The sequence below is a fragment of the Harpia harpyja genome, chromosome 13 (genome assembly GCF_026419915.1).
Source record: "Harpia harpyja isolate bHarHar1 chromosome 13, bHarHar1 primary haplotype, whole genome shotgun sequence".
NCBI classification, from domain to species: domain Eukaryota; kingdom Metazoa; phylum Chordata; class Aves; order Accipitriformes; family Accipitridae; genus Harpia; species Harpia harpyja.
This window is the reverse complement of record NC_068952.1, coordinates 4,672,030-4,684,231: the sequence shown is the minus strand read 5'-3', so window position 1 is coordinate 4,684,231 and position 12,202 is coordinate 4,672,030. Positions and strand designations below refer to the sequence as shown.

General features: G+C 46.3%; 1 protein-coding gene across 2 annotated transcripts in view; it reads left to right on the top strand.

The window, feature by feature from the left end:
- ALK (ALK receptor tyrosine kinase) overlaps positions 1-12,202 on the top strand; it is a 323,900-nt gene that overhangs the window by 310,377 nt on the left and 1,321 nt on the right. For both annotated transcript variants that reach the window (XM_052805834.1, XM_052805835.1), the window contains 6 exons: positions 1,367-1,464; positions 2,578-2,670; positions 4,390-4,491; positions 5,705-5,839; positions 6,415-6,505; positions 7,813-9,888. In XM_052805834.1, coding sequence (XP_052661794.1) covers positions 1,367-1,464; positions 2,578-2,670; positions 4,390-4,491; positions 5,705-5,839; positions 6,415-6,505; positions 7,813-8,517 — 1,224 coding nt within the window. In that variant the 3' untranslated portion in view covers positions 8,518-9,888. The remainder of the gene's footprint in view (positions 1-1,366; positions 1,465-2,577; positions 2,671-4,389; positions 4,492-5,704; positions 5,840-6,414; positions 6,506-7,812; positions 9,889-12,202) is intronic.

Below are 12,202 nucleotides of genomic sequence, written 5' to 3'. Positions count from 1 at the left end.
AAGAAGAAAGGTTTAGGTGGAGATGCTGTCTGGTGTTTTGAAGAATCAGTTAAGTATATATATGCAATGAACTATACTGTGTAAATAATAAAATACAGGCAGGTGATACATAGTCACAAATTATTTTGGGTTTTGGCACCACACTGAAAAAAACAGGCTTTGTTCACATAGAGATGCAGCATTTTTCAATTATTTCATTAGTCAAGTATTGAGGCCAGGTTTTTCCTAATCTCTTCAGAAGATGTTAAGACTTTTTTAGGTTTTACCAACCAATGCCCACTGTTTAACTACTGGCTGCTGCCTGCTGCAGAGCCTGGACTTATTTCCAGTTCCAGTTTGCAGTGGTTTAGATCAGGTGGGATGGCCAGCACAGCATCGCATCAGTCTGGAGATATGTTTCATCACAACAGACGGGCTAGGAGAGCCAGGAGTCCCTGTCACTGGAGAACCTGTACTGGTTTGTGCATCACTGGGAGAGACCCATGAGCAGGTGTGCCTTTTGGGCACTGGGCAGAACAGCAGGTGTCATAAGAGAGAGCTAGAGGGTGGGATAGGCTTGTTTGGTCCAATAACTAAGGCCACAGATAAACACTTAGCTAGCAAATGGCTGATGTGGAATAAGCAGTTACTGCCACCCAGTTGTTTGTCATCACCCCGCTGGCAGCAGCGATTTCCTCCTCCCCCACAGGACTGGCCACAGGGATCACTGATTCACACCTCAGTGCAGAAGCTGATGGTTTGGCTTCAGAGGCCGGCAAACACAAGCCAGTGCTAAGCCTGCTCTTTTCACTAAAGCATCTGGCTCCCGCTGGCAAGGGCTGTAGACTTCATCAGAGGGGCAGGAACAAGGGGTTGGCAGCCTTATCTTCCATAGCCGTTGGCTACACAAACCTGTGTCAGTGCTCTGAGGGGCAAGATAAAACCTACACAGATGTGGAGGAGGGAAAGAGCAAATGTGACTCATGCCATTATACAAAATGTCATTCTCATTGTTCAAGGTGACTTCAGAGAGAAGCTAGCAATAATACAAAGAAACTGAGTGAGGACCAGCTCATGCTACAGATCTCCTCAAAATTCAGAAGCATCTCCCATGAGAACTGGGGGAAATTCTTACAGAGGCATCCCAATGGAGCTGGAAAGTCAGATCCAGCTGTTCTGATTCTGTCCCCGGGATTTCTATGATATCGTGCCTGCACATCCTTTGCATAGTTCGTGGATATGAACTCTCTCTTGTGCATTTTGGTAATTCCTTTGTGTGTTAACACCTGAGCTATGTCACTTGTTGGAGAGTTCTCAGCGCTGTATCAGTGACAAATCATGCCATGTTCTTGCTTTTAACCCACGTTTGTCCCTTGTCTTTTGGTAGAATCAGCCCTCCTCCCTTTCTATGCTGGACTTGCTCCACGTGGCTCGTGACATTGCTTGTGGGTGTCAGTACCTGGAAGAGAACCACTTCATTCACAGGTAGGTGAACACGTCTGTGTCAGCACTGGCATGACTTGCATACAGGCCAGCACAGACTCGTAATGCCCTGCTTGATATGTTTATGTCCTGCTGCGCTCTGGTGGCTGGATACCTTTAAACAAGGTAGATAAAATCAGAATAATAGAAGCAATTAACAGAAAAACTGCTGTAAATCAGGTTGCAGAGGTCTGTAGTTTTACCAGAGATCCTGATCTCTGTCTCGGTGCTTGGACTTGTGCAGCCTGTTTGGCTACTCTGCAAAGGGAAACACAATCCCGTGACAGAAGTCTTCAAAGCTGTCCCTGTCATGAATTTTGCTTAGTGCCTTTCTGCTCATTCTGGAACCCTTTTCTTCTCCCTCTCGAAGAACGGCTGTACAAGTACAGCCAGAAGTGCAACACCTTGTGACTATTGTTGCTTGATCCTGCAGAACAGGGTGTTTGGCAAGTGTCTAAAATTCTGCCCATTGGGTAGAGATGAGTAGAGAGAGATCGTAGTTCACTCTTCTGAAAGAAGTACCACGACAAGGTATGCCACCATGTTATTCAGATCTCAGGGTTTACTTCAGCACAGCAGAGGTGGAGCTGGAGCTTTACCTGCATACACAGATTCAGGCCCATACCTTCAGTCTTCAGAGCAACACCTGCAAATTGTTGTTATTCCTGTCTCTGACAGTACGACACCCATTTGACAATATTTGAACAAGCACTCTAGGAACAGGTCAGTGGATCATTCCCCAGACAGCTTGATGTTGGGACTCTAGTACATTGCTGCAATCAGCCCCACTGCTTGCAACTCCTTCGAGACTATAAAATAGCTCCTGGGATGAATGGAGGCTCACAGGAGGCCCATCCTTTCAGCTGGAAGATGTTACATGAAGTTTAAAACGGAAATGTTAAAGACCAGAACGGCTCCTGCTGTTGGGGTAGGTTGGAATTTGGAACGTCACTAGTTATCCATAAACACTGACTTTTCTGGCTGTTGTGGGCTCTCTGCAGCTTAGGAAAGTAGGTACTGTTGTTTGTTTTCTTTTTGGCTTGCAAAATTGTCGAATGATTAAGTGGTTCTTCTCTTTTCTTCTCTTTCTGTTGCTTTTCTTCCCTTTCCTTCTAGGGATATTGCTGCCAGGAACTGCCTCCTTACCTGTCGAGGGCCTGGGAGAGTGGCTAAAATCGGAGACTTTGGAATGGCCCGGGATATATACAGGTAGCAGAGCTAAGCCCAGAGTATCTGCAAGTGGAAGCTTGCTAAAATGAGGGAGGAGCAGTGTTTGTGCAGGACAGCAGGCTGGTGTGCTGCTGTGCATAATCCTAGCAAGGCAAGAGTGGAGATCCCACCCTGATGAACCCCAGCTAATGTTTTCTTGGTGTTTGCCTTCACCTGTAGTTTAACTGTGCTCTGGAGACTTTTCCCACTCCTGACAGCTTTCTTCTGGGTAATGAAGTCTGATGGTCAAGGAAGGCATTTTTCCTCCCTCTTGTACTCTGTCCTCAGTTTCTTGTCCTTTACTTTCTCCACATTGAATGGCACTGATGTGCCCTTTGTTTTGTGGTCCCAAATCATTCTGAGTTTAATCTCTCTCCTTGCTACTACCCCTGCCCCTTTGGTTTGGTGTCATCAGTAAATCTCCTCAATTTACTGCACATAAAGGAGGAAAGTGCAGAGGAAGGTCAGGAAAATGTAATCACCCAAACTGGAATTCAGCCAGGACACAGGGTTAACTACTCTCCTCTTGCAAGAAGTGCCAGGAAATCTTTAATGACCACGAGCAATGAGGGTTGTAGTTTGATACCTCATCTTCCAGACAGCACCTCCAGAAGTGCAGTGCCACGTCCTGCTGTGGTGAGGAATTAATTTGCCTCTGACTAGGAGGAAGGAATGCCTTGTACTCAGTCACCCACACTGTTTATTCCAGTGCGTTGCCACCTTTTTTTCCTGCTTGGGGATTCACCTGTGCTATTACTAAGCCAGGCCTGGCTCTGCTTAGCTTGAGATCTGACAGTATCACAGCCTGAGGTGATGCAAACAGAGTGCTACGTTCAAAAACCCAAGTGTATGGGAGCTGCCTTCTTTTTTCTTTTTTCCCCTCCTCTCTCTCCCTTCACAAAGAGCCCCCACTCTGCCCCACTGTCAGATGGGACTCTGCTGGGACAAAGTAGCATCTGTCACACTTACACAATCAGCAGAACCGACTGCCAAGATGAACGCTTTGGTGCTGGGTTTTTGAAGGTGCCTTTGAAGATTGCACATGTTTCTGTGTCCAGGAATATCCTTTGGATGCTCAAGCTGTGTAGTTAGCAACAGTGACACCAGCTTGCATGAGCAGCCTCCTGCAGCTGCCAGCACAGGATTTGGGGCTTGTAGGTTTTATTTTAAATGACGACAACACTAAAGGACTGATGTAATTCCTGTCTCAGGACGACAGGAGATGGGTTTTGTACTACTGCCCCAGCACTAATGGCCAAGCATCCTCCTCATCAAGCTCCTCATTCTTATAAAGGGTTTTGGATTTCACTTGCAGTGCTTTAGACTGGGTACATATGGGACAGGCTTTGTTTATTTTTGGTGGGGATGCTCAAGGTGACCACGTGTGAGGTGAGGTGGAGATGTTGCCGTGGCTGAAAAGTGGCTCTGCCACCAGCAGTTTACTGTGTGAGTGATTCACTAGGAGTATGCACACAGATAGGGATAACTTGGGTTCAACAGATCAGGCCTAAAGTGAGGTAGATTACAGCAGTCCTTGATGGTCTGCCCATTTCCACTATTTTTGTGAGAAGGAACAGGTTTCTTCAGCATTTTCTCTGCCATGCTGTTTCACCTAGTCTCTCCTCTGGCTTATAATTCTAATATTTGTAATTGTAAAAATCCCAAATTAATGGCATTTTCTGGATTCTTGGCTGACTCTGGTTTTTTTGTTCCTTGCAGAGCCAGCTACTATCGGAAGGGTGGGTGTGCAATGTTGCCTGTCAAATGGATGCCTCCTGAGGCTTTCATGGAAGGGATATTTACATCAAAAACAGACACATGGTGCGCTTCCTTTCCTTCTTTGTCCGGTTGGTCTGTCTGTGTTGTAACCCCTTTCCTAAAGTGTGAATATTTGTAAAAAGCACATGTTCTTGTTCATTTCTCCTTTACTAAAAAGACAAGCTGGGTCTTTCAGAGCCAGTAATCTTGGAGGAGACAAGGGAACAGAAAGATCAGACCTGTGCAAAGGCAGGTGCTGCTGGGGAGGTGAGCAGGCAGGGAAGGGAGGTTGAGGCAGATGCAGGTGCTGCTTTGCTGCTGCAGGGAGGAAAGCGTAAGTTCCACGGGAGACTTGCAGGCACGATCCATCCTGCCACTGAGGGAGAAGGGCATTATGTATTGTGGCTTTCGTCTTTCTCCTGGCCTGCAGCAGCACTGTAAGCTCTTGAGTTGCTGGTGGCCAGAGGAGGGGGAGGGAAATTGGGTGAGCAGGAGGCAAGAGCTCGGGATATGTGTGGAGGGGAGGGGGCTGGTGGTCAGGACACAGCTCCTGAGCAAGCCCCAGCAGAGGGGTGGAGGTACATTCTGTCATACAGCTGAGCTGCTGCCTGTCTCGGCACCAAGAGGAAGAGTTTCCCATTGCTGCACATAGCTCTTCGCAATTTTAATCAACAAGATTGTGATTTCCAAGCAGCTGACCAGATGAATGCTTTGGAGGGGGTCCTGTCCCAGATGTTGTCCCCAGAGCTTTGCAGGCCACACCACGCAGGCCCATGGCTGTGGTGTTAGCTAGGGAATGGTTTATTGTACTCTGAGCTACAGATGGGGGCTATGGGGCTCAGAGCATCAGTGGGGATTCACTGGCATGTAATTTCACACAGGGTAGTTTATTCAAGAGGAAAAGTTTGTCATAAGTGGTCAGGCCACTGCTCCACTCAGTCCTGTCTCCAGCAGTGGCTGATGCCTCACAAAAGCATAACCTGACTTTCACATTTGTTACATCTGAGTACAAGGACAAAGCAACCATATTTACCTACCTATATCGTAGACTTCACTCACTTAACAGTCAACTACTAGTATTTATTAAATGATTCAAAGTCAACCATTACAACTGTGCAGCTTATTTGTGTCTGAACCCTGCAGCAGTGATTTCCACAAGCTGCCTGAGCACAGACTGCAAAGAGCAACGCTGACGGTACTGCACCTAAGGGCATTGCCCCTTGTTAATGGTCATTCCTGTATCCTTCACTTTGTTTTCCTTCACTTCTGTATTCAGGTCCTTTGGCGTATTGCTGTGGGAGATATTCTCTTTGGGATACATGCCCTACCCTAGCAAAAGTAACCAGGAGGTTCTGGAGTTCGTCACCAATGGAGGAAGGATGGATCCACCTAAAAACTGCCCTGGCCCTGTGTATGAGATTTTAACTTTGACACATTCGTGCAAATAAGTTTGTTTCAAATGCTCTTCTCTAGTCAAAAGTTAATGACTTTTAAGATTGATCTTATTGTGGCTGATCTGCCTTATTGGACTTGAATGCCAGTGACTTCTCTACTATTTAATTTTTCTGTCTGTTTTGGAGAGTAATTCAGGGCCCCTTTGAGTACTGGCCACTGCTTGTTTGGTCAAAGATGGTGCAATATTTCTGTGTCTTAGGTTAGCTGTGAAACTGCAAGTGCATGAGACTGTTCACAGATAGGGAAGACTCGGCTCCATTATCTGTAGCTCTGCCTACCTTTAGTGAATTGTCCAAGGGACTTCGGGTGGGTGAGTTATTTCTCTGATGTGCTGTGGATTTCACGCCACTGGTGGCCACATTTCACTGGTTACCAGTACATCAGTTGTCCGACGCCGGGGAAGGCAGAGCACTCTTATTTATTAGAAGTCAGAGGGGTGATGCGTGCTTATGGTGTCTAAGTTGCAGGGACTAGCTGTTATGTACCAACAGGATCTGCCATTTGTGAGCCTCTCCCGTTCTGCTCTTTCAGTTATCGCATTATGACCCAGTGTTGGCAGCACCAGCCTGAAGACCGGCCAAATTTTGCCATAATCCTGGAGAGGATTGAGTACTGCACTCAGGTAATGGTGCTCGTTTGTCTCAAATGAGATGGGTAGAGAGGGTTCTTCCTGAGGAGCGGTCTAGGCAAGCCAGAACATGAGATGAGAAGGCAGCACTGCATTACTGCAGTCAGCAGTCCAGGGAGACTGATGTCAGCCTGGGACATCCACCTCATCTGGAGGTTGATTCTTCTTCTCTTTCACTGCTGAAAGGCACAGGCTTACACAGCTTTACAAATAGCAGACCTGTAGCTCTGCTTCTGCTTATAAAGGCACAGATTCCAACAAGCAAAAGAGCCAAGACAGGACAGCACCCATACGCAGTTCACGTCAGCCACTCCATCCCAGTGTTCACCCTTACGACATGGTCAGCAAAGCAGAAATGGTCCTGGCTCAGAGCACCCTTTGCAGGTGGCTTCTGCAGCTGTAGGCAATTTTCTGAATCTGACTGCGCTGGAGAAGGCAGGTGGGGACAGCTATGCTAAAGGACTGGGGATTCTGAGGCTAGGCAACGAGGAAGGGATGTGGCTGGCTTTCCAGGCTGAAATCTGATTTATTTAATTTTTACTACCATTTTTAGCTTATAAGGAGTGGAGTAGTTTGGAAAATGTTTTGCTGCTTGCAGCAGCACAGGCTTCTTGTGTGGCCTCACACAGTTATTTGCCTCAGTCTGTTTGCTTTCCCTCACTGTTTGGGAGGCTTGGTCTGTTTTTCATGTGTGTTTGGATCCTGGGATTGGGGGGCATTGTTTCCTGCTATCTGAAGCTTGCCGTGGTATCTAGCAATAATTAAAGGTTGCCCAGATCACCACATTTTCTCTCAGTTTAATTTTCAAAACTGCTTAAATAGCTCAGAACCGCAGTCCCTATGGATTCGGGCTTCAAGGGGTCTGCCAGTATTGCCTTCTCTCTGCATTCCCATTCCTCCTTTGTTGTGTGGAGGCAATCATTTCATGGCTGAAACTTTCTCAATATTATCTGAGAATGTTATGAACTTTGAGATGATATAGATTCCAAAACAACGCTCCCACAGGAAATTTGGCTGGACATAAAAAATGTTTTTCATTGGTTTTGTGCCTCTGCTGTTCTGTGGTGAGTTTTAGGGTTTGCTTTTTTTTGAGGAGTTCAATTTTAAGGGTATACCATTGCATCTCATGGCTAACTGCATTTTGTCAGCATCCTCTACACATGGAATGTGCGCTTTGGGTAGTGGGAACGATGCTCTGTGATCATAGCGTGACAGCTGTCAGATGTGTTGGGTCTTTAATCAAGTCCGAGTATGCATGATGGTAGCAGACTTTGAGAAATTCTTATTGTTCTCCCCGGCAGGATCCAGATGTCATCAACACTGCTTTGCCAGTAGAATATGGCCCATCAGCTGAGGAGGAGGAGAAGGTAGCGATGCGCCCTGATGATCCAGAAGGAATTCCTCCTCTCTTGGTCTCCACACACCAAGACAGAAAGGATGACAAGCAAACTCTGCCTTCTCCACCACCCCTGCCATCAGCCATCACTGCTGGAAAACCTCTAGGGAAAGTGGGAGCCTTGGAACCACCAGTGCCGGGGAAGGTGCAGTCAGCCTCAGCGGGGGGACATATCAACATGGCCTATGCCCAGTCCAATCCCCCTTCTGAGCTGCACAAAAGCCGGGGCTCCAGAAACAAGCCCACCAACCTCTGGAATCCAACCTACGGTTCCTGGTTTGCGGAGAAGCAGGCCAGCAAAAGCAGTTCTCTGCTGGAGAAGGAGGTGCCCGACAGGGAGAATTTGGGACAGGAAGGAAACTGTACTGTGGGGCCCAACATTGTGACTGGCAGGCTGCCAGGCTCCTCCCTGCTATTAGAGCCATCTTCCCTAACAGCAAGTGTTAAAGAAGTGCCTCTCTTTAGGCTCCGCCACTTCCCCTGTGGGAATGTCAACTATGGATACCAACAGCAGGGCTTACCCTTGGAAGCCTCCACACCACCTTGCGCTAGCAGTTATGAGGACCCCGTCCTTAGAAACAAGAGCCACATAACCCAGCAAGGGCCGTGAGAGCCCTCTACCCTCTTGACTTTTCCCCTTGTGGCTCCTGAGCCTTGAAGAGATGTCCTGTTACCCAGTACACCACGAGCAAGGGATCTGACAGCATTACCTTCCATTTTGTGCCAACTTGCTCCAAAAGTGCCACCCTCGGAGCTGTAATTTCAACTAACCCGAGAGGCTTCACATCACCGGAGCCCCCATACAGTAAAAGAAACAAGGGGGAGGGAGGATACAGGAAACAGATGTTAACTGCAAGGCCCAGCTGCTGTTGCATCAACTCATACGCATGGTTGTTGTCATGCCCTTCCTGTGAGCTTTTCTCAGTTGTGCGTTCTCTGCTTAAGTGTAAAGCCGCGGCTCACTGCCTTGAGTGTTTCATGTCTGGGGTTTTCCGTGCCAAACTGGTGGTTGCTGTGGAACACCTGGAGATCTCCTGCAGCTGGCAGAGGTTGTGGTGGGTTTGGGGAGAGCATCCTCTATCCAAACCAAAAAAGTATACAACAGCGCTGAACAGTGACGTGATAGCACATTCCCAAGTTGTGTTCCAGCTATAGTCCAGTCTTCGAAAGTCCTTCAAGGCACAGCGGTTATGGGGGTGTTGGCAGGGCAATAGAAAGACACTGGTCATACTGCATTGCTTGAAAGAGAGAGGAGAGGAAGCATAGAGGATGGGTGTAGATGCTATGAGGCATTCTGGGTTGGGAGGGAGTGGTGTTTGATGGGGTTTTTGGGTTGTTTTCTTTTTCCTGTGCTTAAGCACTAAAACTGAGTAAAGCCCTTTAAAATTTCTTCTGTACTACAAAAGTAGAAATGACCTTCATCAGGAACTTGTGTGTGTCAAGTGGAACCCAGGTGAAGTTTTAAAGGACCGTGGTCATGAGAGAAACTTTCACCATGCCCTGAAAATGGACAGCCACCTGCATACCTCACAGGTTTTCAATAGCCTTTGACATACCCTGTACAAACAGCAACATAAAGGCAGAAGACTACATTGTGCCACAATCCGGATGCCAGATACTGTCTGTATTGGAAGGGTTTAGAGCCCTTGTTCCTTTAACAAAATACGTGTATGATAGTGGTCTAAAGACAAACACTGCATAGACTCATTTTGTACACCTTGTGCATGAAAAATATTCCAGTTAAGTGTATTGTCAAAACATAGATGTAGGAAATAATTCATGTGTAAAGATGTGCATTAGTAACTTCAACTTAGGGTTACAAGGAGCTGTTTTACCATGGACGCTATCCAAAGAAGGGGTGCCTATTTCCATAGAAATGGGTGTACTGGAGCATCAGCAAAGGAACGTGAAGGTGTTCTTTAGTCCGAGACTTCATTTCAGTGAAGTGACTTTGAATCTGGCCCTGGATCCAAACACTGAGGTAAGCTTCCTGTCTTCGTAAGGGAACAAACCAGAATCTGCACGTACATACTCCTAACCTTTGAAATGTGCAGACTGAAATCGGAGGGCTTGATTTGGGCCACCACCCTTGTAAAAAAAAAAAAAAATAAGAGGGGGGAGGTAGCATGCTCTCGTAACCTACCTTTCTGACACATTGAACTAAACCCTTTTTTTAAACGAATGCCAAAATTGCATGTGGTGGTTGGTTAATGGGGCAGTGCTCTTGTGTGGGGAAGTTTGAGTCAGGGGCTGCTCCAAATTTCATGTTCATCTGCTAGGGATCCATCGCACTGCTGCTGCATGGGCTTGGTGGGGCTAACGAGAGTTACCCTTCGGGTGTTTTGCTGCTGTGCAAAGGCTTCTTTAGCTTGAACTAAGAGAATATTTGTGATCTCCAAGGTTATTAGGCTCGCAGCTCTTGTCATGTCACTGGGGAGGGATTCTGCCTAGCTTAGGACTGTGTTAGTGTCACACTGGTCTCTATCTCAGTAAACTCAATGGGGTAGTTTCCTAGAGTCTCAGGAAAGCTGATTAATTTAGGAGGTAAGCACCATCAGAACAGTTTCTTACTCTAGTATAGTATTCACATATAATAGCAATTTTCATTTAAATATTCCAGTTTTCTCATATTCAGAAGGGTCGAAGCTCCTCATATTGTTTTCTTCAACTCTTCTTTGCATAGGAGCACACTCTGAGTTTTTGTTGCCCTGCCTCTTGCATGTTACTGAGGGCAGAATCTGACCTGTATACTGCTGAGTGTTCTTAAACAATACACCGGAACAAAAAGTCGCAAAGTTAATCATCTTTGATTAGCTGTAATTATGAATTCTTGGATCTGGGGCAGCAGCTCTGATGCTGCACAAATGCAGATAAACTGCCAGGTTATGATGTTAAGGGTAGCATTCTAAAGAAGCTTTAAAAGCATGAGCAGCAAGAGGTAGGTTGTAAGTTTGTGGAGGTGAAGGGGGAAAGGCAGGCTTTCCCCAGCCATGGTGATAGCATGATTATTGCTCTGCAGTTATTTTATCATAGAATTTCAACTGAAATACTCTTACAGAATGGGAGTTTTAAAAAATGAAGGCGCTAAACACATTACTGCTGCTTAGCTATGGAATATGTGAGGAGGTAATTCTGGTCAGGGGAGTGGTGAATTACTACTGCAATTCTCCAGTCTGCTGGGTACGGTGGGTTGAGAGAAATACTGTTCAGCACTAGCAGCTGGTTTTAAGTAAGCTTCCTTCCAGTGTCTCCAGTGTAAAATGCTTTGTTGTGGGGATTTTGTGTGTTGAGTTTTGTGTTTGGTTTTGTGGTTTTTTTTAAATCCCCCCTCTTAACTCTTGGAATTTAGATGAATTCAGAAATCTAGTTTGGGCTTGTTTTTAATGTAAAAAACATAACATCTCTGAGCTCTTCCACAGCAAGCATTTAGTTTGGTACTCCCGTGTGCTGTCCAAGCACACTACCCCAGTTTGCAAAACCTGTTTTGTGAGTACTGATGCTAATCAAATCTTGCCACTCAGAAACAAGGGTTGGGGGATTTGTCTGTCCTCTTTCTTAGAAAACAAATAATACCATCAGTGACAAATTATTTCCATAAATTAATTGCCTGGACCAAAGGGTGCTCTGCTACTTGTGTGCAGGCTGCATCAAAGACAGTTTCCCGGTCATTCTGCAATTGCATTGCTTAAGTGTCTGTCCTGTTGCCAAAGCATCGCCAGGATTTCAGTGACAATGCAAGATTTTATTTGTATCACTGGGATGATGTGAAGAAAGCTTTCCTTAATGACACCCATTTCCTTTGTCACTAAAGTACCAATTCGCACTCCAGTACTATCAATTATTGCACCACCTCAAATTAGCTGAAGGGCTGACAGAAACGAGCTAACATTTAACCAGTAAGCCTGTGAGAGCTGCAGTTGCTGTGCAGGTTTGCCCTGGGTGGAAGAATTACTAGCAGCAGTTTGTTCAGTGAGGTAGGAAAGAAGCTTCTCAAGGGCTTTCCCAGGGAAAGTCCAAAGGGGGGCAGAGGGAGACAACAGAAACTGGGGTTTGTGTGCTGGGGTAAAGCTAACAGACTGCAGTTCAGAGGTTATACGCTCGGGGGGGGGGGGGGGGGGGGGGTAAAGAGCTGAGTAATGAACACAGTTGTAAGGACACTGTGGCTTAAATTCTGTACAAGGTACTTCATTGAATTTATTTTAGCATTTCTCTTACAACATCTGGAAGCGTTCTGTGTTCATGTTTCTTCTGTTCCAGTTTCTAGCTGTTTCATTCTAGCACATTTCCTATAACTG